General features: G+C 57.3%; 3 protein-coding genes across 6 annotated transcripts; all 3 read left to right on the plus strand.

The window, feature by feature from the left end:
• Positions 1 to 14: 14 nt before the first annotated feature.
• Positions 15 to 2,473, plus strand: FAM167B (family with sequence similarity 167 member B). 3 transcript variants are annotated; one of them, XR_011804839.1, is made up of 2 exons: positions 15 to 184; positions 1,953 to 2,090. XR_011804839.1 is itself a non-coding variant. In XM_038167390.2 (2 exons), exons 1-2 carry the CDS (start codon positions 1,195 to 1,197, stop codon positions 2,214 to 2,216), a joined length of 549 nt encoding a protein of 182 aa, XP_038023318.1. In that variant the 5' UTR covers positions 1,028 to 1,194; the 3' UTR covers positions 2,217 to 2,473. The 3 variants fall into 3 exon arrangements, 2 of the variants coding, with proteins under 2 accessions (XP_038023318.1, XP_038023319.1); XM_038167390.2 differs by lacking the exon at positions 15 to 184 and adding an exon at positions 1,028 to 1,479 and having other exon boundaries at positions 1,953 to 2,473; XM_038167391.2 differs by lacking the exon at positions 15 to 184 and adding an exon at positions 1,028 to 1,479 and having other exon boundaries at positions 1,956 to 2,473.
• Positions 2,474 to 3,827: 1,354 nt separating this feature from the next.
• Positions 3,828 to 11,696, plus strand: LCK (LCK proto-oncogene, Src family tyrosine kinase). 2 transcript variants are annotated; one of them, XM_038167381.2, is made up of 13 exons: positions 3,828 to 4,087; positions 6,464 to 6,570; positions 6,669 to 6,750; positions 6,831 to 6,921; positions 7,037 to 7,135; positions 7,230 to 7,333; positions 7,419 to 7,568; positions 7,718 to 7,870; positions 8,756 to 8,935; positions 9,065 to 9,141; positions 9,225 to 9,378; positions 9,936 to 10,067; positions 10,358 to 11,696. In XM_038167381.2, the coding sequence occupies exons 2-13, from the start codon at positions 6,469 to 6,471 to the stop codon at positions 10,558 to 10,560; spliced, it is 1,527 nt and encodes a 508-aa protein (XP_038023309.2). In that variant the 5' UTR covers positions 3,828 to 4,087; positions 6,464 to 6,468; the 3' UTR covers positions 10,561 to 11,696. The 2 variants fall into 2 exon arrangements, with proteins under 2 accessions (XP_038023309.2, XP_071883601.1); XM_072027500.1 differs by having other exon boundaries at positions 3,829 to 4,087; positions 6,672 to 6,750; positions 10,358 to 11,695.
• A 202-nt stretch (positions 11,697 to 11,898) lies between these two features.
• On the plus strand, positions 11,899 to 25,597 carry HDAC1 (histone deacetylase 1). Its single transcript, XM_038167382.2, has 14 exons — positions 11,899 to 12,051; positions 15,113 to 15,225; positions 15,614 to 15,731; positions 18,133 to 18,207; positions 19,322 to 19,460; positions 20,055 to 20,196; positions 20,803 to 20,895; positions 21,199 to 21,307; positions 21,482 to 21,622; positions 22,109 to 22,217; positions 22,323 to 22,453; positions 23,219 to 23,365; positions 23,466 to 23,514; positions 23,888 to 25,597. Exons 1-14 carry the CDS (start codon positions 12,003 to 12,005, stop codon positions 23,913 to 23,915), a joined length of 1,443 nt encoding a protein of 480 aa, XP_038023310.1. The 5' UTR covers positions 11,899 to 12,002; the 3' UTR covers positions 23,916 to 25,597.
• The last annotated feature ends 1,621 nt before the right edge of the window (positions 25,598 to 27,218 follow it).

Below are 27,218 nucleotides of genomic sequence, written 5' to 3' on the forward strand. Positions count from 1 at the left end.
GCGGCGGCGGCGGTGGGGCTGGAGGGAGAAAGGGGAAATCGTGAGCGGGCGCAGCAAGGCCTGGAAATCCCCCCCACACAACCCTGTCCCCCCCCCCCCCCGTCCTTTTTCTTCCCTCCCCAAGCCACGCTGGGGCCCTTCGGCCTCTGCTTGTCACCTCTGCAGCTTCCTCCCCGCAGCGCAGGTGGGGAAACTGAGGCACGGGGTCTAGGGGGGGGGAGCAGCCCGCGGGTACCCGGCACTGGGTGCTGGGGGGGGAGGATTTGGGGCTGCTGGGTGCTGGGTGTCCCCCCCCAGCTCTCCGCGGCACGGGGCGGGGGAGGCTGCAGGGCGCTGCCGGGCGGGGAGGAGGAGGAGGAGGAGGAGGAGGAAGAAGGGGGGAGGAAGAGGAGGAGGAGGGGGCGGTGAGCGGCTCGTAGCGGGCCCCCCCCCGGGCTTACCTGCTCCGATCCGTGGTCCTCGGTGGTGGGGGGCGAGCAGAGGGAGACCGGGGGGGGGAACGGGGCAGCAGCCGGGCTGCGGGGGGGGCACATCGGGGTGCCAGCAGGGACCTAGGGGGGGTTATGGGGGGGGGGGAAACAGGGGGGTTGGGGGTGCCTGCACAGCCCCGGGGGCGCGCAGGGCTGGGCGGGGGGGGGGGGACGGGTTTAGGGTGGTCCCAAGAGGAGAGGGGGAGGTCTGCGGGGCCGGGGGGGGGAGAAAAAGGGGGCAGGGAACGGCTGAATGCTGCCCCGGGGGGGCCGGCACCGCTGTGCCCCCCCGAGGGTCCCACCTTTAAGGCCCCCCAGCGATGCCCAGATGCGCCCAGAGGTGCCCAGGAGCCGGGCAGCCCCGCGTCCCTCCCCCGTGTCCCCCCCCCCCACCCGTGTTCACGAGTTGCCGCTCGTTTTCCTTCCTTTCCCCTTTTTTTAGCAACCTCCCCCCCCCTTCCCTCCCCCCCCCCGGGGCCGGGAAGCCGGGGTCAGCCGGTGCCGATAACCGGGCTGAGCCCTCGGGGCGCCTCCTCCCAGCCGGAGGCGCTGATGCTGGACCCGTAAAGGAAAAAATAAAAAACCAAAAAAACCCCAAGCGCAAAGTTCCTGCAGTTAGCATCATCCCGGCGGGGCCGGGAGCTCCAGCTCCGGGGGTGGATAAAGGGCTGCAGCTGGGAGCTTTTTGGGGTTGGGGTCGGTGCCCCCCCCTCCTCCCCAAACCATGGCCCTGGGGCAGCTGAGATTCAGCGAGCTGGGTGCCGAGGAGCCACCCATGGGCGAGGAGAGCCTGGAGGGCCTCAAGGCGCTGACGGCCAAGCTGAAGCTGCAGACGCGGCGCCCATCCTACCTCGAGTGGGAGGCCAGGGTGCGGGGGCAGCCCTGGGGCAGCCGGACCCCCGGCGGGGCCGAGGGGATCCCGGGGAACCCCAAGGGCGAGCGGGACGGCGGCGGCGTCTGCGGCTTCCCCACCGTGGGGGAGGCTTTGGAGTGGCTCAGGACGGAGCTGGTGAGTAGGGGCTGGGGGGCGAGGGGTGCACGGGGTGGTGCCCAGCCCTGGCAGGGGGGGCTCCAGCTTGCAGCCCCCCAGCTTTGCCCTTTTTTTTTACCAGCACGGCCGCTGGACGGGGATTTTTACCAGGTGCTTGGGGCTCTGCCCAGTGCCAAAGTGGTCGCCCTGTGCTTGGCACCCCCCTCCTGCTGCCCTGCTGGGGCACGGCTGCATGATCTCTGCTGGTGCGGCAGCCGTGTGGGCACAAACCTTCCTGAGCCCCCCCCCCAGGGCTGTGCATATGTGCACACCCCCCTGCCAGCTGGGATTTTGGCTCCGTGCTGACCCCAGGACCACACATTCCCAGTGCCCAGGGGGGCTGTGCCCCGGCCAAGCCCCAGCACCCTGCTGAGCCCCCCCTCTGGCCGTGCACCGTGGCTGTGTCCCCGGGGGGGGGCTGCGGTGCTGACGGCCCCGTGGTGTCCCCGCAGCAGGAGCTGCAGGCTGCAGACCAGCGCCTGGCGCAGCAGCTGATGCGCCTGCGGGCGCAGCTGCACCGGCTGAAGGTGGAGCAGGCCTGCCACCAGCACAAGGAGATGCTGGACGACGCCACCTTCGGCCTCGAGGGCTGCGAGGAAGACTCGGATCTGCTCTGCAACATCCCCCCCAAGGCCGCCTTCCTGCTCTCCATGCCGCTGAAGCACATCGGCGTCACCCGCATGAACATCAACTCCCGGCGCTTCTCCCTCTGCTGAGCCTGGCGGGGCTCCGCGGGCACCCAGGGGTGCACCCAGGCTCGGTGGGGCTCGCGGGTGCCTCCTGAAGCACCGTGGGGACGGCGGGGCTGGGGCTGAGCTCCCTGGTGCAGGGGGTGCTCGGTGCTCTGGGAAATGCCACCGTCCCCGTGGGACACAGGGCGTCCCGGGGCACCCACAGCCCTGTCCCCGGGGATGGTGGGGTCAGCAAGGTGCACGAAAAACTTGAGGAGGAATAAAAGGAGGCGATGGTAAGAGCCAGGGGGTTCTGTTCTGTGCACCCAGGAGCCTGCCTGCGCCCCCAAAATGTGGCTCCCAGCCCTTTGGGGTGGGGTGGCCGGAGGGGGTGCGCTCCCGGCGCTGTCCCGTGGGCTGGGGGCTTCTCACCACCTTGCTCACCCCGTGCCGGAGGGATGGGGCTGTGCTTTGGGCACCCCACTGCCAGCCCCTCCCCAGGCACCAGCTGCGATGGGTGCTGGGGCTGTGCCACCCCGCAGGAAATGCTCGTCACCGAGCTGCCTGTGGGCTGCGAGCTGGGTCTCGAGGCCAGGAGGTGCTGGGGGCTGCACTCGGGGCCCCCACAACCCCATCCTGCCCCGACCCCGGCCCCCCAGTGCAGGAGAGGGGCCCTGGGTGGTGCTGGCCGGGCTGGGGGGGCTTTGTTTTCGCTTGTTCCATCCACACCAAACACTTTGCAGAAGAAGTTGCCGCGGCTGGGGTGCGACTTTCACAGAATGCTTTTCACAAGCGGTGTCAGGGGAGACGCGGGATGGCGCAGGGACCTCAGGGGGTGCCTCAGGGACCTTTTTTGGGTGCTGCTTCCCCTTCCCAGGGTAACAGCGGGACATGGGGAGAGCTGCACATGCCCCCCCGAGGCTGCGGCACGCCTCGCCAGGGGCACCCCTGGTGTTGGGGAGCAAAACAGGAGCGGGGCCGCTCGGCTGCCCAGGGGAAATGTCCCCGAGGGTGGGTGCTGTGTTTGCCACCGCGCTCCCCCCGCTGACGCAGCTCCCCCCCGGCACAGGCTGGGCTTCCTGCCCATGCCTCCGCAGAGCAGCCAGCAGGTACCTGCGGCTTCGTGTCTGATCGCAGAAGCCAAGACAATAGCTTTGTGGTTGCTCTGCTCTGAGCTGTTTCCAAAAACCCGGGGGCTGGTGGCGTGGCACAGCCTGGGCACGAGGCGTCCCCTCGGCTTTGTCCCCAGCCCGGCCAGCACCGTGGCTCTCGGGGTGCTGAGGCCTCGGGTGATGCAGTGGGGGCAGCCAAAGCGGGGGCTGTGGGTGTGAGCGGTGTCACGCAGCCCACACGGGGTCCGGCACAGCAAAGCCAGCGCTGAGCCTGCAGACATTGAGCACTGGGGAGGGGGCTGCAGAGGGGACAGGGGGGTCAAAACATCCTGGGCAGTGGGTGACAAAATCCCAGCCATTGCTGGTGCCACGCTGACAATGCCCAGCTCACGGGACCCTGCTCCCCCTGAGCAAACATCTCCGTGTCCCTCCGTGTCCCTCCGTGTCCCCTCGCCCACCTGGGGCTGGGGGGTGCCCGGATCAGGGACCCCCCTCGCGCAGCCCAGCTGGGGCTGGCAGGAAGCTTTAGGGTTTGTCACTAGCTCTTTGCGGTCGTGCGCGAGCTGTGAACCAGCTTCTCTAGAGTTTGCTCATGAGGCAGGAAACCAGGGCAGGCGGCGAGCAAGAGCGAGCAGCGGCGGCGGCAGGGAGCGCGCGCCCGCCTGCGGGGTCGTGGCTGCGCACCCGGCCGGTCACCGCGTGCCCGCTGCTGATGGGGAGGACGTGAACGGGGTCGGGGTCCTCACTGCTGCTGCCCGGCCATGGGAGTGTGAGAGCTGCTCGTCCTCACCTCGCTGCCACCAGGTAACGGGGGCCGGGGCGGGGGTCTGCGCCCCTCAACGGGTGCCGGGATCCGCGGGGTGCCTGGGGCAGGGGGTGTTGTGCTCTCCGATGTGGCTCCGTGGAGGGGTGTTAATGGGGGATCACCACTGTGGCACTGGGAGCACTGGTTCCCCAGGGGGTCGGGAGGTGACGCGGGGAGCAGCCCCAGTGCTCCCCGTCCCGCTGCGGCCACCCAGGGGGGGTGACAGCGGCCGCCCCGCTGCCCAGTGCCCACCCGGGGTGCGAGCGCTGCCCCCTCACAGTCCTGACCCTAAGCCCCCATCTTTGGGGCAAAACGGGTGCCGTGTCCCCAGCACCAGGCCCTGTCCGCAGAGCTGTGGGAAGAGCAGCGGGTTAGTCCTGGCCCACCACGGCCCCGTTGAGGATGGTTTCAGTCCAAGATGTGTCTGTTTTTGGTGCTTTTTTGGTGCTGTTTTGGAGCAAACGCCTCCCTGCCCACCGTGATGGCGCGTCGGGGCCGGCTCCCCGGGTTCGGCAAGGTGTGGGGCTGGTGTCCAGCTGTGTCACAGCAGATTTGGGGACATCCAGCTTGGGGACCAGCCCAGCCTCAACCCTGCTGGCGCCCGCCCACGCTCGTGACCAAAGTGTCCAGCCCCAGCAGGACAGGCACATGCGGAAGGGCCGGTACGAGTAGGAGGAGGCCGGGGCTGCTCGTGTACACACAGCCACGCAGAGGGGGGGACACGGCGGGGCACGGGGTTAGGGGCACGGCCACCTCGCTCTCACGCAACCTTCGCAGCAGAAATTCGTTTGCACAGATGCAGGCGCAAAAACCTGACTTCAAACGCCCCGAGACGCGGCACAGCCCTCGCGCCGAGCAGGTGAAACGGTTGCTCGGTGGAAATTACGCTGTGGCTTGAGCACATAAGAAAAAAAAAAAAAAAAAAAAAAAAAAGCACAAAAAAACGACGCTAGCAGCACCTCCCTCTGAACCCCGGCTTCTCGCAGAAAGGAAAAAACACCTCCTGGCACCGCTCGCCTTCAGTAGACGGGCGTTTGAAGTGCTATGTGCAGGTTGGGAGCGTGGGGGCTTTTCTTCCATGGGGCCAGGCTCAGGTTTGGGTCCGGGTCCTGGCTTTGTCCCGGGGCATTGCCGGGGTCTTGCCCGTGTCCTGCAGGCCCCAGAGGCGGCCGAGGTGCTGTGGGAGAGCTCTCAAAGAGGCGTCAGCGGAAGCCGAAGGCACCAGGGCGGCTTCCAGGCCCTGGACATGGTGCGGGTGGGCTTGCTCGTCCACCTTCTCCTTGCCACAATCACTCCCGTCAGCCACCGTGGTGGTGGGCACCCCGAGGTGGCCCCGTGGGGACAGTGCTGATGTCCCCTGTGTCCCCCCAGGCACGGTAAGGGGGTGGCACTGCCCCTGTCCTGCTGCCCCCTCCGTGGGGAGGTGAGCGCAGGGTGCCCCCGGTCTCCAAACACGGGGCTGTGCCTCTCCTGGTGGCACCTGGCTCCGGTGGCACCCAGGGGACACCGAGCCCCCCAGGGACCTCTGCGGGGCCATTCCTTGTGTCCCCAGTGGCACGGTGGGTGCGTGCCCCTCGGAAGCACCGTGCACAGCTGTAATGTTGCCCTCCCCAGCAGCACCCCAGGTTTAAAGGGGGTGCCTGTGAAAACAGAGCTGTGCCTGCCAAAATAAAGCTGTGCCGTGAGTCCTGGTCGGGAAACCGAGGAGGAAAAAGTGACGGCAGCACTGGTGGGCATCGTCCCCAGCCAGGCTCTGCCATCCCCGGGGACCCCCCCTGCTGCACCACCGTGCCCAGAAGCCACAGCTCCCCCCCAGCAAAAGCAGCCGCTGGTTCCTGGGCAGGGACCCCTGGGTGGCTCCCGGAGGAGGCTCCGAGAGCTCGGCGCCTGCAGAAACCACACGGGGCCCCCCGAAGCCCCCGAGCTCCCCGTCAGAGGCTGGGGAAATGGGTTTGGGGCCAGGCCTGGGAGGGGGCAGATCCCGGTGGTGTGGGTGTGGGTTATTCTGCAGAAGAGCTTTTTCCAGGGCCGTGGGCTGCCATTTCCACGTGACGCAGCGCCGGGCTCCGCCGGATTTTGCAGGAAGGCAAAAGTGACACGAAGGAGGCCCCCTCGGCCCACGCAGGGCACCGGGGCTGGTGCTCGAGGTGGGGGCGTCTCGAGAGAAATCACCCTCCCTGCTCACCAAAGCCAGAAGGAAACAAAGCTAGGAGAAACAGGGCTGGGGACAGAGCCGGGGGATGCCCTCGGGGCGTGCAGGAAGGGCCCGGTGATGGGGGTGGTGGGATGGATGGGAGTGGGACTGGGGCGGGGGGGTGCAGAGATGGGGATGGGGGAGCTGGGGGGGTGACGGCTGCGCTCACTGCCCCGTGCAGCCACCATGGGCTGCTGCTGCAGCTCGGACTACGACGACGACTGGATCGAGAACATCGACATCTGCGAGCACTGCAACTACCCCATCGACCCCGACAGCAAGCGCCAGGTGAGTGTGTGGGGGGGAGAGCAGCCAAAAACCCCCCCCCGCAGGTGGCGTGGGGCTGTGGGGGGGTGGCACTGATGGGCCCCCCCGTCCCTGCCCAGCAGCTGATCCGCAATGGCTCCGAGGTGCGCGATCCCCTGGTGTCCTACGAGGCCACGTCTCCGCCGTGCTCCCCCCTGCAGGGTAAGGGCTGGCCGGGGAGGGGTGGGGGGGTGGCTGCGGGTGCCCCCATCACCGCCTCCACCCTGCCCCTGTTCCCCCAGACAAGCTGGTGGTGGCCCTGTACGACTACGAGCCCACCCACGATGGGGACCTGGGGCTGCAGAAGGGCGAGAAGCTGCGCGTCCTGGAAGAGTGAGCGAGCACCAAGGGGGTCCCCATGTCCCCGTGTCCCCCCCCAGTCGGTGCCCCGGTGCCACCGGTGGTCCCGGCAGCAGGGGGGGACACTCAGGTGGCCGTGTCCTTGCAGGAGCGGGGAGTGGTGGAGGGCACAGTCGCTCACCACGGGCCAGGAGGGTTTGATCCCCTACAACTTCGTGGCCATGGTGAACAGCCTGGAGCCTGAGCCGTGAGTAGGGGCCGGGGAGCGGCCGTGTGGGCACAGGGGGGGAGATGCAAGGGCTTCAGCACCCCCCAGCCCTCACCCTGCCCCCTGTCCCCAGGTGGTTCTTCAAAAACCTCAGCCGCAAGGACGCCGAGAGACAGCTCCTGGCCTCGGGCAACACGCACGGCTCCTTCCTCATCCGCGAGAGCGAGACCTCCAAAGGTACCGGTGCCACCGGCACCTCCTGCACCGGGGAGTGCTCCAGGAGTGCTGGGGGCCCGTGCCCACCCCGTGCCCCCCTCCCCAGGCTCCTACTCGCTGTCGGTGAGGGACTTTGACCAGAACCAGGGCGAGACGGTGAAGCACTACAAGATCCGCAACATGGACAACGGGGGGTACTACATCTCCCCCCGCGTCACCTTCAGCAGCCTGCACGAGCTGGTGGAGTATTACACACGTATGTGCCAGCCAGTGGGGTGGGATGGGGTGGGGTGGGATGGATGGGGGTGGATGGGGGTGGTTTGGGGATGGTTTGGGGATGGGACAGGACACCCAGGCACCCTGTGCTCGCTGATGCTGGTGCTGCCTCCCCCCCCTGTGCCGCAGGCAGCTCGGACGGGCTGTGCACCCGCCTGGGCAAGCCGTGCCGGACCCAGAAGCCGCAGAAGCCGTGGTGGCAGGACGAGTGGGAGGTGCCGCGGGAGTCGCTGAAACTGGTGGAGAAGCTGGGAGCGGGGCAGTTTGGAGAAGTCTGGATGGGTGAGTCAGGGTGAAAGCGGGGCGCTTCCTCCTGCACCAGGGCTCTGCTGCGGGCGGCATCAGCACAGGCTGGGGGGGAAGCCGGGGCCCCGCAGGGCGCAGCTGGCACCTCCCCAGCTGTGGGACATCGGTTTTTCAAAGGGCTCTGGAAGAAGGGAGAAAACCAGCAGTGAAAGGGACCCCGGGGATAAACCAGAGCAGCCCAAACTTCCCCTTTCTCCCATCCGTGGCCCCCCCCGACCCCTGTGCTGCTCCCCACCAGGACATGGCTGGAGGCGTTTGTGCATGGGGGCTGCGTACACCGGGGGCTTGGCACCAGCACAGGAGCCCCGTGCGTGGCTCTGCGGGGGGAGCAGGGCTCGGGGAGGCTGCTGAAGCCACGCTGGGGGCACCCGGGGCTCGGCGGCTGCGTGTGGCTTCCAGCAGCCTACGGCTGAGCAGCAAAACCTCCTCCTGCTGTCCCAGTGCCGTGGTGGGGAGGGCACCAAGCGGGGTCCCTGCCCTCGCTCCATGGGTGCTGCAGCACCCGAAAATCCCCTCTGGGTCTCTGTCAGGGGCTGGGTTGTGTCAGTGCTGCCCAGCTCCACCAGCTGCCCTGCTGGGAGCTGCTCAGAGGGTTAAAAGCCCAGCACCAAGTTTCCTTTCCTCTCGGTGGCTAAAAGCCACACGTAAAAATCTCTGCCTGGCGGCTTCAAATGTGGCTACAGGCTCCTGCCCAGGAGGTGGCCAGAGCACACACGGGGCTGTGACTGTCCCCTCGCTGTCCCAGTGCCCCTGGGACCAGGCTTCATCCAGCCTTTGCAGCCCAAACACCTTCCTCGTGCGCTTTTGGGTCGGGATGCCCTAAATTGACAGCCGGTCCCGCTGCGCCCCTTCTCCCCTCAGGCTTCTACAACGGCCACACCAAGGTGGCCATCAAGAACCTGAAGCAGGGCAGCATGTCGCCCAGCGCCTTCCTGGCGGAGGCCAACCTCATGAAGAACCTGCAGCACCCGCGGCTGGTGCGGCTGTACGCCGTGGTGACCAAGGAGCCCATCTACATCATCACCGAGTACATGGAGAAGGGTGAGAGCCCCCCTCCTGGGGGCTGTGAGCCCCCCAGCCCCACACCGGGCGTTGCACTGAAGGGGTCGGTGGCTTGGCAAAGCCATGATGGCAGCCGGGGGGAGGCTGAGACCTGCGCCTTCGTTGCAGGCAGCCTGGTGGATTTCCTCAAGACCTCAGAGGGAGTGAAGCTCAGCATCAACAAGCTGCTGGACATGGCCGCGCAGGTGAGGGGGCACGGAGCCACGAGGGGGGGGTCTGGTGGAGCTGTCCCAACTCCTCCAATTAACGTAATTAATCCCTCCTGCAGATCGCCGAAGGCATGGCCTTCATCGAGGCCAAGAACTACATCCACCGCGACCTGCGGGCTGCCAACATCCTCGTGTCGGACACGCTGTGCTGCAAAATCGCCGATTTTGGGCTGGCTCGCCTCATCGAGGACAACGAGTACACGGCTCGCGAGGGTGCGCCCGTCACAGCCCCATGCACACCCCCTCTGGGGCTGCCGTCCTCCCCCGGGACCCCTGACACCCCATCCCCTCCCTCATCTCGCTCCCCCCAGAGCCACAGGGGGCTGCCCGGAGCCCACCAGCCCACCCGGCCCTATTTTTGGTGGGCTGCCAGCCCTATCTGCTGGCTGCTGCAGGAACAGGCGTGCTGCCCCGCTGCGGGGTCCCTGCTGGTGTGGGTGGGCAGCCGAGTGTAGGGGTCTGGGGGTGGCAGCCACCAAACCCACCCCATCAGCAGGTTAAACAGAGAGGGGGGCAAAGCTCGGCTGCAGCACTTTATTTTTTCCCCCTCCTATTTTATTTTATTTTATTTTATTTTATTTTATTTTATTTTATTTTATTTTATTTTTATTTTATTTTATTTTTATTTTTATTTTATTTTTTATTTATTTTATTTTATTTTATTTTATTTTATTTTATTTTATTTTATTTTATTTTATTTATTTCATTTTATTTCATTTTATTTTTATTTTTTATTTTTATTTTTATTTTTATTTTTATTTTTTTTTCAGGGGCTAAGTTCCCCATCAAGTGGACGGCGCCGGAGGCAATTAATTACGGGACGTTCACCATCAAGTCGGACGTCTGGTCCTTCGGCATCCTGCTCACCGAGATCGTCACCTACGGCCGGATCCCGTATCCAGGTCAGGATTTCCCGGCAGCAGCGTGGTGGACGGGCTCACACACACCCCACACACACGCATGCACACACGCAGGCGCACACGTGTGAGTGTGTTCCTGCACTCCCGCACGCACACTCGCTCCTCCTGGCCCCGTTCCCAGCGCACGTGGCCAGCCGGGCCCAAAATTCCGGGGGGATTTTAGGGTTTAGGAGGGGGTAGAGGGAACATTTCCTATGGGGTTTGCCACCTTAGGGGGTTTCCAGCAGCAAGGGGGTGACTTGAATTCGGTGCCCCCCGCTCTGTCCTCGCAGGGATGACCAACCCCGAGGTGATCCAGAACCTGGAGCGGGGGTACCGCATGCCCCAGCCCGACAACTGCCCGCGGGAGCTGTACGAGCTGATGGTGCAGTGCTGGAAGGAGCGGCCCGAGGAGCGGCCCACCTTCGACTACATGAAGAGCGTGCTGGAGGACTTCTTCACCGCCACCGAGGGCCAGTACCAGCAGCAGCCCTGAGGGCCCCCGCAGCCCCCCGGGGTGGGGGGGAGGCACCGCTTTGCCCCCCCCTTCATGCTGGGGGTCCCCACAGACTCCTTCTGCATCCCCCCCGTGGGCACTGCTTGGACCTGAGGGGGCAGCGGCACAGACTTGGGGTGCTCCTGAAGGCACACATTGCCCCCCAAAAGGCTCTGAGGACATGCCACGTGCCACTGTGCCCACCCGGCTGTGTGCCACCGCCGCCGTCCGCACCGGTGGTGGCTGTGGGGTCCTGAGGACTGTGCGGGGACCCCTAAAGGGCTTCAGGACCGGGGAGCTTCAGGGTCCTGGGGACCATGTGGGACCCCCCCCAAAGGGCTTCGGGACCAGGGAGCCCCTTGGGGCAGCTTCAGGGTCCTGGGGACTGTGTGAGACCCCAAAGGGCTTCAGGATGGGGGATGCTTTGGGACAGGGGAGCCCCTGAGGTGGCTTTGGGGCCCTGGGGACCATGCGGGGACCCCCAAAGGGCTTCAGGACTGGAAAGGCTTCAGGCCCTGGGGTGGTTGTGGGGTCCTGGGGACCATGAAGAGACCCCAAAGGGCTTCAGCACTGGGGATGCTTCAAGACCAGGCTGTGGGGTCCCTGGGGACCGTGTGGGGACCCCAAAGGGCTTCAGGACCAGGGAGGTTTTGGGACCAGGGAGCCCCTGGGGCAGCTGTGGGGTCCCTGGGGACTGTGCGGGACCCCCCCAAGGGCTTCAGGACTGGGGATGCTTTGGGACATGGAAGCCCCTGGGGTGGCTTTGGGGCCCTGGGGACCGTGTGGAGACCCCAAAAGTGCTTCAGGACCGGGGGCATTTTGGGACCAGGGACCCCCTGAGGACCGGGGTCCCCCCGGTTCCCGGGGGGGGGCAGCAGCCAGGGGGCCGTGCAGACGTGCAGCAGGGGCTCAGGGCTTCAGCCTCAGCCCCCCCCCGTCCCGCAGCGCCTGCCCGGGGCCATACAGGACCTTGGGGACCCCCCCACCAGCCCCACGGGGACCGGGGCCCTGGCGGTGCCCCCCCCACAGCGGGGGTCCCTCACCGGGCCCCCCCCCCCGCCTTCACAAATGGTTCCTCCCCCCTCCCCTCCCCACTCCCCCCCTCCCCTCTCCACAATGGTTCCGCCCCCCCCGCCCCCCCCACAGCCCCTTCCCCCCCCCCTCCCCAGCGATGGTTCATCCCCAGCCCCCCCCTCCCCCCGCCCTAATGGTACATCCCATACACCCCCCCCCCCACCGCTCCGCCTAGCCTGCTACCACTCGCCCCGCCCCTCCGCCGACGCGCCTCCCCATTGGCCGGCGGGCGGGAAGGGGGCGGATCCCTCGCGATCTGATTGGCTCAGAGGCCGCGCGGGGGGGCGGGGCTACGGGGCCCGGCGGCGGGGCGGGTTGGGTTGCGCGGCGGCGGCGGCGGCGGCGGGGTCGGTGGCGGCGGCAGGAAAATGGCGCTGACGCAGGGCACCAAGCGGAAAGTCTGCTACTACTACGACGGTGAGGGGCTGGGGGGGCTCCGGGGGGGCTCGGGGGGGCGTGGGGGGGGCTGGGGGTGACGGGGGGGGCGGGGGAGGGGGGTATTGGGGGGGTGATGGGGGGTAAAGGGGGGTTTAAGGGGGTTAAAAGGGGGTAAAAGGGGGGTAAAGGGGGTTAAAAGGGGGTGGGGGTGTGTAAGGGGGGGGGTTGGGGGGTAATGGGGGGGTTGAGGGGGGTTAAAAGGGGTTAAGGGGGGTTAAAGGGGATTAAAAGGGGGGTAAAGGGGGCTAAAAGGGGGTTAAAATGGGGGTGGGGGGGTGTGAGGGGGGTTTTTGGGGGGTAATGGGGGGGTTTTGGGGGTGATGGGGGGGTAGGGAGGGTGGGGGGGCAGGGTAGGGGTTGGGGGCACTGAGGGAGGGGGTAGGAATTAGAGGGTGGGCTAAGAAGTTGGGGGGGCGCTAGGAATTTGGGGGGGGCACTAAGGGGGGCTAGGAAGGGTGAGGGTGGCATTGGGGGGCTAGGAATTTGGGGGGGGCACTAAAGGGGGCTAGGAATGGTATGGGGGGGCTCTGGGGGTACTAGGAGGGGTTGGGGAGGCAGGGTAGGGGCCGGAGACACTGAGGGGGGGGGCTAGGAATATTGGGGGGGGCACTTGGGGGGGCTAGGAATGTGAGGGGGGGGCACAAGGAGGGAGCCAGGAATAGTGGGGGGGGCACTGGGGGAGGCTAGGAATTAAGGGGGGGGCACTGGGGGGGGCTAGGAATAGTGGGGAGGGCACTGAGGGGGACTAGGAATGGTGATGGGGGTGCTGGGGGGGGCTAGGAAGGGTGATGGGGGCACTTGGGGGGGCCCAGGGCACTGAGGGGGGTGGGTTAGGAAGGGTAGGGGGGTAATGGGGGGGCTAGGAAGGGTATAGGGGGCACTGGGGGGGGTGGTGGTACTGAGGGGGGTTAAGAATGGTGATGGGGGCGCTGGGGGGGGGGGGGTTAGGATGGGTGTGGGGCACAGCGGGGCCAGGGGGTGTTGGGGGGGGGATTGAGAAGGGCTGGGGGCAAGGGGAAGGCGGGGGGGCAGCCCTAGGGGGAGCAGGAGGGAGAAGGAGAGCTGGGGAGGGGGCAGGAGGGGCTGGGGGAGCCCCTAAAAAGGGCTTGGGGGGGGCCTAGGGGGGGCGAGCCTCCATTAGGGGGGCACAGAGGCTCTCCGGGAACTCCTGCTTGGCTCGGGGCCAGCCCCACGGTGTATTTTGGGGGGGGGTCCCAGCATCCCGGGGCGTTGTTCAGTCCCATCTCGGGCTGCAGGCTGGCGGATTTCTTTCTTCTCTCTTTTCCAAGGCTGGGGGTGGGGGGGGGATGGTTTAGGGCTCTGTAACCCCCCCTCGTTGGGACATGGTCGTAACGGGGGGTGGGAGCTGCCTGCAGCCCCCGCTGGCTTCCTCGGGCGCTTTCCCCACGTCCTGCCCTTCATCCCGGGGTAAAAATCGTGGTAAATGGCCCACCTCGGGGCCCGTTTTCAGCCCTTCAGAGGCGGTGGGGGTGCTGCGGGGTCCCCCCCCCCCCTTAACGCGGAGGCTTTGGGTCTGCGAGGTCAAATAAAAACTTTTCACCGCTGTTTTTCCTTCCTAAGCGGACGTGCTTCGCCGGCGAGCAGCAGAGCGAGGGGTTCCGTGGGCCAGGCAGGCAAAAAAAAGGGCAAAAAAGGGCTTCAAGCGCTTCCCAGGAGCCGGGGGGGGGGCAGCCCCCAGGGCTGGGGGTTCTCTGGCTGTGCCCCCCGTGACAGCAAACCCAGCGGGGTGCCGGGGCCGTGAGCGCTGCAGGAGCGCTCTCAGGAAGCACCAAAACCACCTCCAAACTTCCTCCTGCGCCCCGAGAGCGTTGTGGGGTCGCGGGGGAGCTGCTCAGGTCCTCAATGACCCCAGACCCTAAAAGGCACGGGGCGGGGATGCCCTGAGCAGGGGGGGTACCCTCGTGGATCCCACTGCACGGTGACCCCGTGAAACAAGCGCTGTTCCCTCCCTGGGGAGGTTTTAGTGCTTTATTTCTGCTCTTTTACGAGGGGCTGGGGTGAAGGTGTGCTTTTCTTTGTCGGGGAAGGTGTAAACTGCATTTAGGGGAGGCTGGATTGCTCGGGTGTCCTGCAGGGAGCTTAGGGCTGGGCAGTTTGGCACAGTAACGCCCCAAAATGAGGTCCCTGAGCCATAAAACTCAGATGGGAGAAGGAAACTGCGGTGGGGATCAGCACCGAGCTGCTGGGAAGGGGCTGGGCACAGGGGGGAGGCTGGGAGAAAGCAGCTGGGGACCACGGGGGTCCTTTCTGGGGCCCCCGAGGTGCACGGGGGGGGGGGTGTAAGGTTAGATCTGCCCTGGGGGTGACCCCTTTATTAGCAGGGACTCCCATCTTCTAGAGGGGCTTTTGAGCATCCCAACCTAGTTCCCCAAGGCTTGATTTCACCCCATTTTGCTGTAATTTGGGGGTTTGGGATTTGGTGGTGATTTGTCACCCGGGCGAAACCCCTCGCTGCAGACCGAGAGCGCCCGGTGTCGCTGCAGGACCCACAGAATGGTTTTTGGGGTCGGGCTTTGCGCCGTTCCCATCCCGCTGAGCTGCGAGGAAGTGGCAGTTTGCTGAGTGCTGGGGCCGGTGACGAAATAGCTCCCAGCTGAGTCACAGCCGGGCTGGGCTGGGTCTCCTGCTCCCGAAAGTGACTGCGAGCTGTAAAACTACGTGCACAACCCGCTGCGATTTCCCAATAAACCAGGGCTCGTCAGGTGCTGCCGCCGCTTGTGCCATCCCCTAATCCTGGCAGCCCTCGGTCTCTGCGCCCCGTAGCCAAATGGCAAAATGCAACAGTTAAATTTTGTGAAAAAAATGGTGAAAATAAACCTCGTGGGAGAGGAGGGGGGACACGACGGTGCCTGCTGTGAGAGCAGCGTGAGCTCAGCTTTATGGGGCAGGGGAATATCGGGGTGGGGAGGTGACCTGGGGTAAACCCACAGATGGGTGACGGCCCCGTGGCTTCACTCTGGTTGTGTCGGGAGGAATTTGTGTTTTTTCCCCGCTGTAACAAAATCCTTTCTGTCCCCAGGTGATGTTGGAAACTATTATTATGGCCAAGGGCATCCGATGAAGCCCCACAGGATCCGGATGACCCACAACCTGCTGCTGAACTACGGCCTCTACAGGAAGATGGAGATCTATGTGAGTGAGGAGAAATGTGTATGAGAGATGTTAGTTCAATCGTCAGCTCTTAATTTAATGAAAGAAAAGAAAAACTTCAATGGTTGTACTGATGCATTTCTCCTTTCTTCCGTTCCCGTTTCCCGGAGATGCTCTGTGCCTCAGATAAGCTTTGGAGACTGGAAAATTGGTTTTCTCTCTGTAACTTCAATAATTTCTTTGTCTAGATGTGTAATGTGTTCCACTCTGTGCTAATGGCATCCTTGCCTTGGAGAATAAGTTCCTCTTGTCTATTGCTGCTGGTTTGATTGTTGGTTTTCTTTCCCTGGGAGTAAATCTGAGACTGGAAACGGGCTTTAGGGCAGAGACGTGTTTCCAAACAAGCCTTTGCTCTTCTTTGTCCTCGCAGCGCCCTCACAAGGCAAACGCAGAAGAAATGACCAAGTACCACAGCGACGACTACATCAAGTTCCTGAGGTCTATCCGCCCCGATAACATGTCTGAGTACAGCAAGCAGATGCAGAGATGTAAGCTGCGGGCGTCGTGCTGTAGTGCTGCCAGTGCTGGGTTTGTGCGCCTGGGATTCCCGGGCGAGCTTTAGAAGGTGGTGATAAGCAGAGCAGAAGTTATCTTTCTGGCTCGGAGATGACCGAACTACTCTATTTATGATGCATTTTGTGATCGTTTAACTTTAACCAAAGGTCTCGGGGTGGGAAAGGGTTATTTATTTATCTATTTATTTAAAAAAAGCTCATCAATCACGTCCAAAACCTGCAGTTATTCTGAAGGCTTTTCAGAGCAACGGCAGTTTGGAAGCGGGGAAGTTTGAGATGCACAATGGTACCTGTCCACTTTGTGTTAGAATGGGTTTTTGTTTTTTTTCCTTGAGATATTCTCCATTCTCTTCCAACCTCTACAGTCCAAGAAAGCACTGAAAACCCCTTGGCCACTTTAATGTTACAGAAACCTTTTTTGGGTTTATGTGCAGCTCTGAGCTGAAGTCCTTTGGCAATGACTGTCTAGGTTTCTAGCCAGTAAGGACAAATAGATGGGGGAGGCTTGGGGTTCATTTAAAGTGTTTTGATGATGCACACTGCGTTCCTCGAGAGCAGAAAAAAAGCCCATGGGATTCATTTATGTGCAGTCAGTGTAATTTCCAAATTAAACAAAATACAGGTCTCAGGTCTGAAGTAGGGGCACTTGGAAATCTGCTATGAGCTGAAATACTCACGGCTGAAATAGATATTTAGGCACGAGCGTGTGAGAGACATGACTAATATATACTGAAAGACTTCCTACAGTAAATAATATGCCTTAATATACCAAAGTACATATTTACACAGTGAACTGTTTACCCCTGGAGCTGATATGGCTCATAAACACCCACTCTGCTCTCTGGTAGTCCACATTTTCTGTACTGTATTTCCACAGAACTATATTTACCTGAAGGAGGCAAAATAAGAAAATTAATCTTAAACACGCATAGGACAGGTCTTTTCTTCAACAAGACCTGTAAAATGCAAGCCTCTGCCTAGCTAAAGAGCTAGCACGGGAGGCTCAGAAGGGATTAGTGGTACAGGAGACAAGGTCAGTGCTCCTCGGTACGGTGACAGGTCTCTGTAGCCTGCTTTAGCTTTCCTTTCAGGAAAGGATAGGGGCTGGGATGTCCACAAGGATGTTTCCACGTCCGTACTAGACTCTGTCTCGGATACAAAGATCCTCACGCACCCACTGGAAGGAGGAAAGAGCATCTGCACCTCTTGCCTTGCCAAGCGATTGACCCCAGTTATTAATCCCTCCCTCCCTGGTAGTCCTGGCAGCTTCTCATGGGAAGCCTCCCTGGCTTCTGCTGTACAGCAGCTCCTCCTGTCTTTGCCAGCAGAGCAGAGGAAAACCCTCAGATACTGCCCACAAAGTTCTGAGGGGCAGTGAAGGTAATGAACGGTTTCTAATTTAATTCTGCTAATGCCGTGTTGCCTGTCCAAGGAGTTGAGAAGACTGCGCCGCAGCCTAAGAAGCAAAGTGTTTAATTTGCTGTAATGAGAAGCATGCAGAAACCGATGAATTCTCCTCGCTTCACAGGAAAAGCTTCCTTGAGTTAATTATTCAAACTCTGCTATTTGCTATGCCCTGCTGAAACAATTGGGAAGGGAGAACAATTACTTCCTTTGAGTGTCCTGATGGGCATTGTCCTTTCCAGAGGTCTGTGTCCTGCAAGGAGACCGTTCAGTTCCCTTATCACATCATCTAAAGACTGCGTACTGTTGAGTTCCTAATGCTGAGATCTGCAGCTTCTGCCTTTCCCATTAAGCAGAGAAAAGAAAACATTTTAGAGAGATTGCTACAAAAATACAGATTTATTTTTTTTGCTTGTGAAAGCAAACCTTGCAAAATCTCCCTTGGATCCAAGCCTGCTGTTACTGCCTCGATTTATGACGGTGAGGGCTGCTGGCTATTTGCAGGGGCTGTGCTGACCAGCACGCCCTGCCAGAGCAGAACCAAATCCCATAAACGTGCTGCTGTGACGAGGAGCACAGGAGTTTCTGCTAGGGACGTGTCTTGGTGTTGCACAGCTCTGCTCTGTAGCATCTCCCCGCTGCCCACTCTTCCAAGGTGCTGGGCTGGGCTTTGCATCCCTTCGTGGTGCGCCCCAGCAGATGGCGTGCCTCTCCCAGCACAGCCCCTGGCACTGGTTCTGTGCTCCTACAGCGTGCAGGAGGGTCAGGAGCAGCTTCCCAGCAGCAGCAACCTTTTTGCCTCATCAGGCAACCCCAGGCTGATTGTTTTTGTGTACAACGATTCCTTTCTGGTTATTTTTTCTGTTGATTAAAATGCTTCTCTGGTTAGTTTTTAAAAGCAGATTGGTAGCATAAGCTTTAGCGTTTATCTGTGGCTTTGTCTTACTCATTCTTGTGTATTCTTTTCAAGTCAACGTTGGGGAGGACTGCCCCGTGTTCGATGGGTTGTTTGAGTTTTGTCAGCTCTCTGCTGGAGGCTCCGTTGGTAAGCTTGCAACTCCTCTGTTCTTTTCCTCTCCTGAGCAGATGTATGTAATCCTTGTAGGTGGTGGTGGGGAAGCCCTGGGACTCTTTCTGAGTTCTTTAATAATTAGACCCAGATTTCTTGTCACGTTACAATTCAAGCCTTGCACGCTGGCAGATCCCTTTGTGTTTGTGGTGCAAAGCTTCACGAGTCGGGGTTACTGCAGCGACTGGACGAAGGAGCCTGTGAGTGGTAGAACAACATGTGATAGACAAAACCCCAGCTGCAGCACGGATTTAATTTAAAAAAAAAAAAAAAGAAAAAAAGAAAATCGATGTGAGCTTTACAGGAAAAAAAGTTGTAAAAATATTGCTCTGAGTAGGTGTAGCCTGGAAAGCAGAGAGGGGTTACTTAAAGCCACTGGCTCGGGGCCCGAGGCAAAAGGGAATCGAAAGCTGGAACATTTAAAATGCTTTCTCTGTTTTCAAATACTTTGTTGCAGAAAGTCTTGGTATTACCAAACCGTGTTGCTGTGCAAAGGCCTTAAAGCTTGGTGGCCACTACTCCCGCGGTGACATCTAGAAATCTTTGTTTCCTGGAACAGGGCTCAGCAGCGTGTCCCAGCACTGGCTGCAGTGTGCTCTGCGGTCCCAAGGTTGCACGTTCCACAGAATGTAGCATTTGTTTCCATCCTTGGAGACTTGCAAAATTGCAGAAAGTTTGGGAAGGAGCTGGGGGAAGAGAACTTGCTTTGAATGCATATTTGGTGACTGACCCAAGCGTATATGGGATAAAACCGTTTGTTAAATCTCGTGCTTGTGGCCCTGAGAAATCTCCTCTGTCTTTAACCGTGCCCCGAGCTAGATGCTGTGGGCTTGTTTGTGCACATTTTGTGCTCTGAGGCATAAATGGGGAGCTGTTAAAAGTGTGAGCAGGCACAGTAGTGGCTGCGTTGCTCTTCCCTTGTCTCTCTTAGCTTGTTGAGCCAGCCACCGTTCGAACCCTTGGCTTGGGCTTGTGCCCAAAAGCACAGAGGAAAAACGAGGTGGTGACAAGGGACCTGTGCTTTACCCCTCTGTCCCTGCCATGGGTACCCTGCCCTCGTGCTAACGGTTTGTAATCCTTCTCCCAACAGCCAGTGCTGTGAAGCTGAACAAGCAGCAGACAGACATCGCTGTGAATTGGGCAGGGGGCCTTCACCACGCTAAGAAGTCGGAGGCTTCTGGCTTCTGCTACGTCAACGATATTGTCCTAGCCATCCTGGAGCTCCTCAAGTAGGTGGATTCCTTACCGCTCTTTGAGTCCTTACCACTCCTTGTCGCTTTTTTTTAGCTGTGTATTTCGGGGAGGTCTTAGTGAGCTACCTCTTTGGGATGTGGTGCCCTCTCTGCAGAAGGGCTGTGTCCCATTGGGGCTCTGTGCGGGAAGCAGAAGGCTTGGAGCATTGTGTGGTTGCTCTGAGGCCCTCCTCCTTCCCCCAAGAGAAAGGGGGCACAGCTGTAAGATGTGTCTGCTGGTTACCACCCTGACAGCTTTTGGCTCAAGGCAAAGCTCAGTGGGAGGCTTGGACGTAAAAACGCAGAGTCCATTGGCTGAATCTGAATAAACTGAGTCAAGTCTGCCTTCAGAGATCAGCTGCAGCAGTCAAAGCCACTTTGTTTTCCGTGGTGATTCTGTTCCACTGCTGACTGAGGCACGTGCCCATTCTCCACACTTCTTGTGCCCATAGACACCAGAGCGACAGCTGCTTGGAGCTGTGCAGCCTCGGGATCAGCACCGAGCTCTTTGCCCTCTCCCCACGTGCTCTGCTGGGGAGGGCTCTTCCTGCTCTGAAGAAACGCAGCATTTTGACTCCTTTCTGATCCTAGGTATCACCAGAGAGTGCTGTACATTGACATTGATATTCACCATGGGGATGGCGTGGAGGAAGCCTTCTATACCACAGACCGTGTGATGACCGTGTCCTTCCATAAGTATGGAGAGTACTTCCCAGGAACAGGGGACCTACGGGTGAGAACGAAGGCTTAGCAGAAAACTTCTGAAATTCTTAACTAAAATCACTGCTCTCCTGGGTTTTCCTGCTTTGAATAATGCTCTCAAAGTAGCATCCTTTTAGTGAGAGCAAAGGTGTATACGTGAGGCAGCTGGCTTGGCTCTTGGAGTGGGTGCTTTGGTCCTGTGATCACGGTCTGGGTAACCATAAAATCACGGCTGTGATATTGGTCATTTAGCAGCCTTCTGGTGGGATTATGCTCAGAGAAGTGACTCTGAAGATGGGGTCTGGGTCACCTGCAGCTTCTTCCAAGCTCAGTTTGGTCCCACAAGGCACTCTTTCAAGTCAGATACAGGTGTGGTATCTGGTTGGAACTAGAATTTTGACCACCAGTTTTACAGCTGTGGAAGAGAGTGGCTGTTGCCAGTGGAGTGGGAGGCTGTGTGCTCAGAACAACATGAAGGTGACAGTACTAGATTCTTGTTCCCCGAGCAGAGGGCCAAATGCACCCACGTACACTAAATACCTGCTGGTGGGGTCAACTGGCTCTTGCCTTCTGATGGACAGTATTTGTGTTGTAGGTGATTCTCTGGTGACCTTATGGTCTCTCCTCTCTTTAACAGGACATTGGTGCAGGCAAAGGCAAGTACTATGCTGTCAACTACCCCCTCCGTGATGGAATTGATGATGAGTCCTATGAGGCGATATTCAAGCCGGTGAGTGGCTTTGCTGGGTGATTCTTCATGCATCATACTTTATCGCTGGGTACTCGTGGAGCTGTTCTTTGGGGAGACTCAGACTGCTGTTATGAGATTCGTCGGGGGCTGTATTTCTCCCTAACAATCGCAGCCTGTCATCAGTAAGCTTTTCATTGCAAGAGCCCCAGTGTTACCAGTACAGGGGAGCCAACAGCTGTGGGAACACTAGGGATGTCTTCTTGTTGCTTGCTGACGTGGACGTTACTGTGTTGTTGTGACACTGTCCTGTGGAGTAAGTGTAACAATGGGTTTCTTGTTTAGGTGATATCTAAAGTGATGGAGACGTTCCAGCCTAGCGCAGTTGTCTTGCAGTGCGGGTCGGATTCTCTGTCAGGAGACAGGCTGGGCTGTTTTAATCTGACCATCAAAGGTAAGAGTACAGTGCTTCCATCAAAATAGCAAGGCCTGGTCTGTGATCCTGAGAGGCCAAAACTGTATTGTACAGTGCCTGCGTTAAACTGGCACAAATAATTGGTTTTCACTGGGAAATTTGTCCTTTATGTCATGAAGTTATGGCCTTTTTTCCCCACTGCCTTTGCTTCAGGTCATGCCAAGTGTGTGGAGTTTGTAAAAAGTTTTAATTTGCCTATGCTGATGCTGGGAGGAGGTGGCTATACGATCCGCAACGTGGCTAGATGCTGGACCTACGAAACTGCTGTGGCTTTGGACACTGAAATCCCAAACGGTAATAATTCTCCCCTGCAATGTTTGAGGCAAGACAAAGGGACAATGACTATCTGGTAACAGAGCTCAGGGACACAATGTTGCTGCAGGAGAGGCAGGAACCCTAAGATGTTTCTTTAGCTCTTGATTATTACCATGGAAGAGCTTTTTAATTCTCTGATTTTCAGTAGCTGTTGCTTACATTACATTTCTGTAGGTCTCTCCTCCGCTAAAAGGTACCCAGCAGGTTTGTTGTTGTACTGAAATGAGATGACCTTCAACTGAAAACTTTTGTGTGCACTGAGAGTGTTTAACTGCCAAGTAAGCTTAGGCTCTTGTTGCTAAGCTATCTGCTTTGATCTGAGTTTGGGCTGTGAAAGTGTCAGCTCCTACCCCTAGGAAAATGCAGTTGTGCTCTTATGTAGCACTGAAGCCCACTGGGTATGAGGTATTTCATTACTGGTCCATTGTTAATTTGGGCTTTTGTTCTATTTTAACTTCTCTGCAGAACTTCCATATAACGACTATTTTGAGTACTTTGGACCTGACTTTAAGCTGCACATCAGTCCCTCCAACATGACTAACCAGAATACCAACGAGTATCTCGAGAAGATCAAGTAAGTGTTTGCTCCTCTTCACAAGACTGACACCTTCTGCTGGGGGCTTCAGAGCCGTGGGTGGCTTCTTGCTGACGGAGCTATTCCTTTTCTGGCCGGCTCTAGGCAACGTCTCTTTGAGAATCTGCGCATGCTGCCTCATGCCCCTGGTGTCCAGATGCAGCCAATTCCCGAAGATGCTGTTCAGGAAGACAGTGGAGATGAAGAGGAAGAAGATCCTGAGAAACGCATTTCAAGTAGGCACTTGCCTCTGGCATAGCTGCATTGCCTTGCTGGGAAGTGTACAGCTCTGGGCCTCTGGGTGCCAAAGCTGAACGGGATCAGTTAGCTGGAGAACTGTGCAGGCACTAAACTGAATTACCTTATAAAGACAGGAGGATATGTGATTTAGATTTATTTTAATTCTGGAGTCGTTCAGTTTGAATCTGTTTCCAGTGTTCTGATTGATTTTGTAATGAAGCAATGAAGCTGAGTGCTGCGGGGCTGGTAGATTTCTTCTCCCTGGGAGAAATGTCTCCCTGGGAGACAATTTCCATAAAGAAAGAACTTAGGCCTTAATGTGAGAATTTAAACAGTTCCTGTGATGTAGGTGCAATGACAGTCTCCCAGAAAGTATTCTATCAGGTTTGATCCCAGAAGTTGCCTGCCTCAGTGAAAATGCTAGTTTTTATCCAGATTGGCTGATGGCCTTTAGATCTGGCAGTCAGATTTCCTCAGTGTGAAGTTGGTTAACCTGCTTATGCTGTCAAGTCTAGACATCACGCTGTATCTAATCCAAGCTCTACATGTGATCTTAGATCTTAAGCAGGAGCAGTCAGAAGTGATCAGTTAAAAGAGACGGCAGGTAGCAAGACGAAGTGCTTTCGCTGTGGCCTAATTGTGACTTACGTAGATTTATCAGTTCTTTCCCACGTGTGTAGATGCACTTGGAGAAGTTAGTGCTTGGTGTCTTCTGACTTTTAACTCTGATGAAACAACTCTTCTCCCCTTCACGTTCTCAGTCCGCAATTCTGATAAGAGAATATCGTGTGATGAAGAATTCTCTGACTCTGAAGATGAAGGGGAAGGAGGGCGCAAAAACGTTGCCAACTTTAAGAAAGCGAAGCGTGTGAAAACAGAAGAGGAAAAGGAGGAAGAGGAAAAGAAAGGTAGGATTGAAAGCCCTCCCAGCTGCATGGAACTTTGCCTGGTGTGTGCTTTCCTACCGTTCTACCATGTCTTTTTTTTTTCTTTCTTTCTCATTTCCAGAGGAAAAAGAAGAGGAAAAAGCAAAAGAGGAAAAACCAGAACCCAAAGGGTGAGCCCTGTGTCTCTTGGCTTGGCAATTAACTGGCTGCCTTTGTACTTCCTTGTGCATTCTCCCGATGGGTTATTGTGTAACTTGTGGGGTTGGAAGGGAGATGTGGCAGCTGGGATGGCTTTGTCATGGGGAGAAGTTTGCATAGGTAGAACAGCACACCTGATAAAGCACTGTGAAAGCCCTCAAAGAAAAGGGCTCAAAAATACTGTGTATTCAGTACATTACTAGTTCTAGGGGGAGATTGACATCACAGTATGATAAGTGATTTTAGGATGGGCTATCTAAGCAGCCTTTTTAAGGCTGCAGCTCTAGCTTGGGTACAGCCTGAGGTACTTGTTTAAACCAAATTCTTCCCTATTTCCTTCCACAGGGTGAAGGAAGAGACAAAATCTACCTAAGATGGCTGCAGCTGGACAGTCCCTGTCAGTGCATAGTTATCATAGGTTAGCTTCTCCGGTTGCCTCCCATTCCACAGGATTTATATTTTATATATGTTTCTGTATATATTTCTATATAAATATATAAATGACTTGAGAACTGTAAATTATTCCTTGCTGCACTCCTCTGGGAGCAGATAGGGAGGATTCTGCGGAGTAGAGAGACCTGCACTGCCCAGGATTGGTGACTGGGAAGTTTCACTCTTGCCTTCCACTGCCTCCTTAGTGTGTCTTTTAAAAAATCACTTCCTTTCTTTACTCTCCTCTGAAGTAACCGCCCTTGGAAAAAGAATAATTTAAGTAGAAGTAGTATCTGCATTTCAGGTTAGGTGGAAAGATGGCCATGAAACTTTTTTCTTTTTTTCTTTTTTTTTTTTTTTTTTTTGATGGGAGATATGAATTCCCAAACGAAGCCTGTGAGAGACTGACTATTCCTTTGGTCTTCAGTCTGATTCCACCATGGCAAGTAACTGCAAGCTGGTGCCGCTTCTCAGGGTCAAATAGTGCAGTTCTTGAATAGAGTTGGCTACCTCCCTGCAGCAAACTTGTGGAAAGAGATGAAGCAGCTTAAAAGCAGATCTGAAAATTGCTTGAGTGAATCTGCCCAAGAGCCCTGCAGGTGCAGATCTGGAAAATGCAAAACGAAAATCACCCTAATGTGGTGGTTAACATTTTCCAAGATCTTGCAGATCCAGTTAGTGTGGCAGCATAATGCATCTCGAGTAAGAGAAGGGGTGAAGTTTTTATACATTTTTTTCTATACTTATGCCCCTCTTTGCAGGGGGGAAGTGAGTTACTGCCCGTCTGGCCGCCTGCTTCGCTTTTCCAGCTTGTTCTGCCCTCAGCTATGTGTGCTGTAATTTGCTTTCTCGGTCCCGATCTGTGTCCTGGCTGAAACCATGGCAGAAATTCCCAAGTCGTGTAAAGACCAGACAAACCGAGCCCAGCTGAAGCGTCTTGTTGACATGTGTCGCTCACTGAAAAACTTCTCTGAAGTGAAGCATACAAATGTTTTCAGGTTGAACCTCTCCTCTCTTTGCTCTCAAGGCCAGTAAATAGGGAGAACTTTTTATCAGCAGTCTGAGCTGTTATCTGTACAAGGGAACAGCAGATGGGGCTCTGTACATTTTTATAACTACTCCTCTTCCTACTCCCACACATTATCTCACACCCAAAGGTCTTTTGTGATCAGAACTGGCCTTTCTCTTGCATCTCGTTTTGTACAGCTGATCGGTAGATGAGCTTTCTGTGAAATGCTTTGCTGAGCTCCAACTTTGCAGAAGTTTTGCAGGCAGTTTTGACTCGCTGCTCTCCTTTCTCAGGGGGATTCCTCTGTCCATAAGAGGATCTGTACCTCCCACGGAGTGCTGCTGATGGTTTCAACTCTAATAATGCTGCTAACTTAACACAGGTTATTTTTAAAATGTTTTATTTTTTTAAATACTTTTTTTCCCTTTTCCACCGTAAGTTTTTTAGTCTCTTGGAATCTGAGTGACGTCTCACTCCCGCTCTTCAGTGTTTGTATGTGAAGCGAGAGAGATCAGTGTATCTTTGTGTCTGGGGGGGGAAATATATTGTGGTTTTTTAAAGATGCTTTTATTTTGAATTTTGAGAACCTTTGTAATAAAACTGGTACATTTCTATGGTTGGCCTGAGTTTGTACTGCTTTGTGCTGAGAGGAAACCCTTGGATAGAGTGGGAGTGTGGTTGGTTTTCAGAGTCACTACTGGAAAACGTTGCAGTGGCTTTATGGTGATCATAGTGTAGTGTAGATCCCTACAACAAAAAAATGACAGTGGCTTTGAAAAGAAATGTAAGGCAAGATTATTTTTCCCCCTCTTTTGGGGTTTTTTGGGGGAGTGGCTAGGTATATTGGTTCAAATGCATCTACTGAAGCCTGTAGCACTGTATATGGAACATGCTCCATGCTGCATCTAAAAGAATGCTTCAGTTCCTTTGGTAGATGTTGAAATTTCCTTGACTTATTTTTTTGTTCCCCTGCATTTGATAAAATAGCCTTGAAATTCTCCTCGTGACCCCTTCTCTCTAAAAAAAGGTAAGTTGAAATGTATGTTTTGTGTGCTCACACCTCTTCAACTGAGGATCATGGGGGCAGTTCTTGTCCTGAAATTGCAGCCAGGTTCTCCTCCAGCAGCACTGCTGATGCTGATTGGGGTTGCAGCTTGGTGGTACGGCGCTTCATGCACTGACTCTTGCTCTGAAAGCAATGTTAGTCTGGAAAGGGAAAAATGGGTTACAGGAGGGGAGTATATTATATATTTTTTTGCATGAGCTTAAATGGTTTTAATGTGGTATTTGATTGAAAAAAATAAAATTAGGAGCAGGTTAATTTTGCACTGGGTGCTGATCACAGCTGAAATGCACACGGAAGGTTCCCAAGCCCAATCCGTTCTTTAGTTAAAGAAAAGCTTTGAGTGGCTCAGCTGCCTTTCAGGGCTGTAATAATACTCCAGGAAACTTAGCTATCCTTCTCCCCCCAGCACACAATTAAAATCCTCTTCTCCTCGAACAAAAACAAGCGTACAATTCCAGTCCCCCCTGCTATCTCATGCATGCCAATGTGCGACTGCGGCCTCCCTCCCTCCCTCCCAGCCTCTCTTAAAATGGCTGCCGCCGCGCGGCTCCGCCACAGGCCTGGAGCCCGGCACCTCTCGGCTGGGCCTGCTGCAGCTGGGCCTCGGGGGGCACACGGAGCCATCTTCCAGCTCGGAAATAATCTGCAGATCGCAGCACCTGCGTTTAATTTTATTTTATTGCCCCAGGTTAATGGGGATGAATGCCTGCTGCGGTTGGAAGCGGGTTGCTTGCTGTAGTTTCCCATTATTGATGATAATAAATTCCTTCTGCAGTTGGAAGCGGGTTATTTGCTTTTTGTTTCCCGTTATTGATAGGAGAGTGAGCTGCATAAAGCCCTTTGGGCTTCTAGCGAGGGCCATGGAGGAGCTCTGGTGGCCCTGCCTTGGTGGTGCCCAGCAGCCCTCGGTCCTGGCTTCTCTCCGGGCTCCCTTTGGCAGCCCAAACTGGGGGCAGGTGGTTAAGGGGGGATTAGGAGCCGGCCATTAGCTGCAGGAGGCCCTGCGCTGTCCTACACAGCCCGAGGGGGCAGGAGGAGCTGCTGGGGGCTGCTGCCTTTGTGCTCTGCAGCTGCTCTGAGGTGGGCAGCGCTTCCTCCTTCCCCAGGCAGACCACAGCAGAAACGATGGAGGCATCCAAAATGCCTTCATTTTAGAAGGAAAAATCTTT

The sequence above is a fragment of the Anas platyrhynchos genome, chromosome 24 (genome assembly GCF_047663525.1).
Source record: "Anas platyrhynchos isolate ZD024472 breed Pekin duck chromosome 24, IASCAAS_PekinDuck_T2T, whole genome shotgun sequence".
NCBI lineage: Eukaryota > Metazoa > Chordata > Aves > Anseriformes > Anatidae > Anas > Anas platyrhynchos.

Excerpts from the sequence above, each read along its gene's own strand:
- LCK (XM_038167381.2), top strand. The coding sequence starts at position 6,469 with ATGGGCTGCTGCTGCAGCTCGGACTACGACGACGACTGGATCGAGAAC. Across the intron at positions 7,136-7,229 it reads AACAGCCTGGAGCCTGAGCC|GTGGTTCTTCAAAAACCTCA; the intron begins GTGAGTAGGGGC and ends CCCTGTCCCCAG. Across the intron at positions 8,936-9,064 it reads CACCGAGTACATGGAGAAGG|GCAGCCTGGTGGATTTCCTC; the intron begins GTGAGAGCCCCC and ends CCTTCGTTGCAG.
- HDAC1 (XM_038167382.2), top strand. The coding sequence starts at position 12,003 with ATGGCGCTGACGCAGGGCACCAAGCGGAAAGTCTGCTACTACTACGAC. Across the intron at positions 20,896-21,198 it reads ATGAGGCGATATTCAAGCCG|GTGATATCTAAAGTGATGGA; the intron begins GTGAGTGGCTTT and ends TTTCTTGTTTAG. Across the intron at positions 23,366-23,465 it reads GGAGGAAGAGGAAAAGAAAG|AGGAAAAAGAAGAGGAAAAA; the intron begins GTAGGATTGAAA and ends TCTCATTTCCAG.
- FAM167B (XM_038167390.2), top strand. The coding sequence starts at position 1,195 with ATGGCCCTGGGGCAGCTGAGATTCAGCGAGCTGGGTGCCGAGGAGCCA. Across the intron at positions 1,480-1,952 it reads AGTGGCTCAGGACGGAGCTG|CAGGAGCTGCAGGCTGCAGA; the intron begins GTGAGTAGGGGC and ends GTGTCCCCGCAG.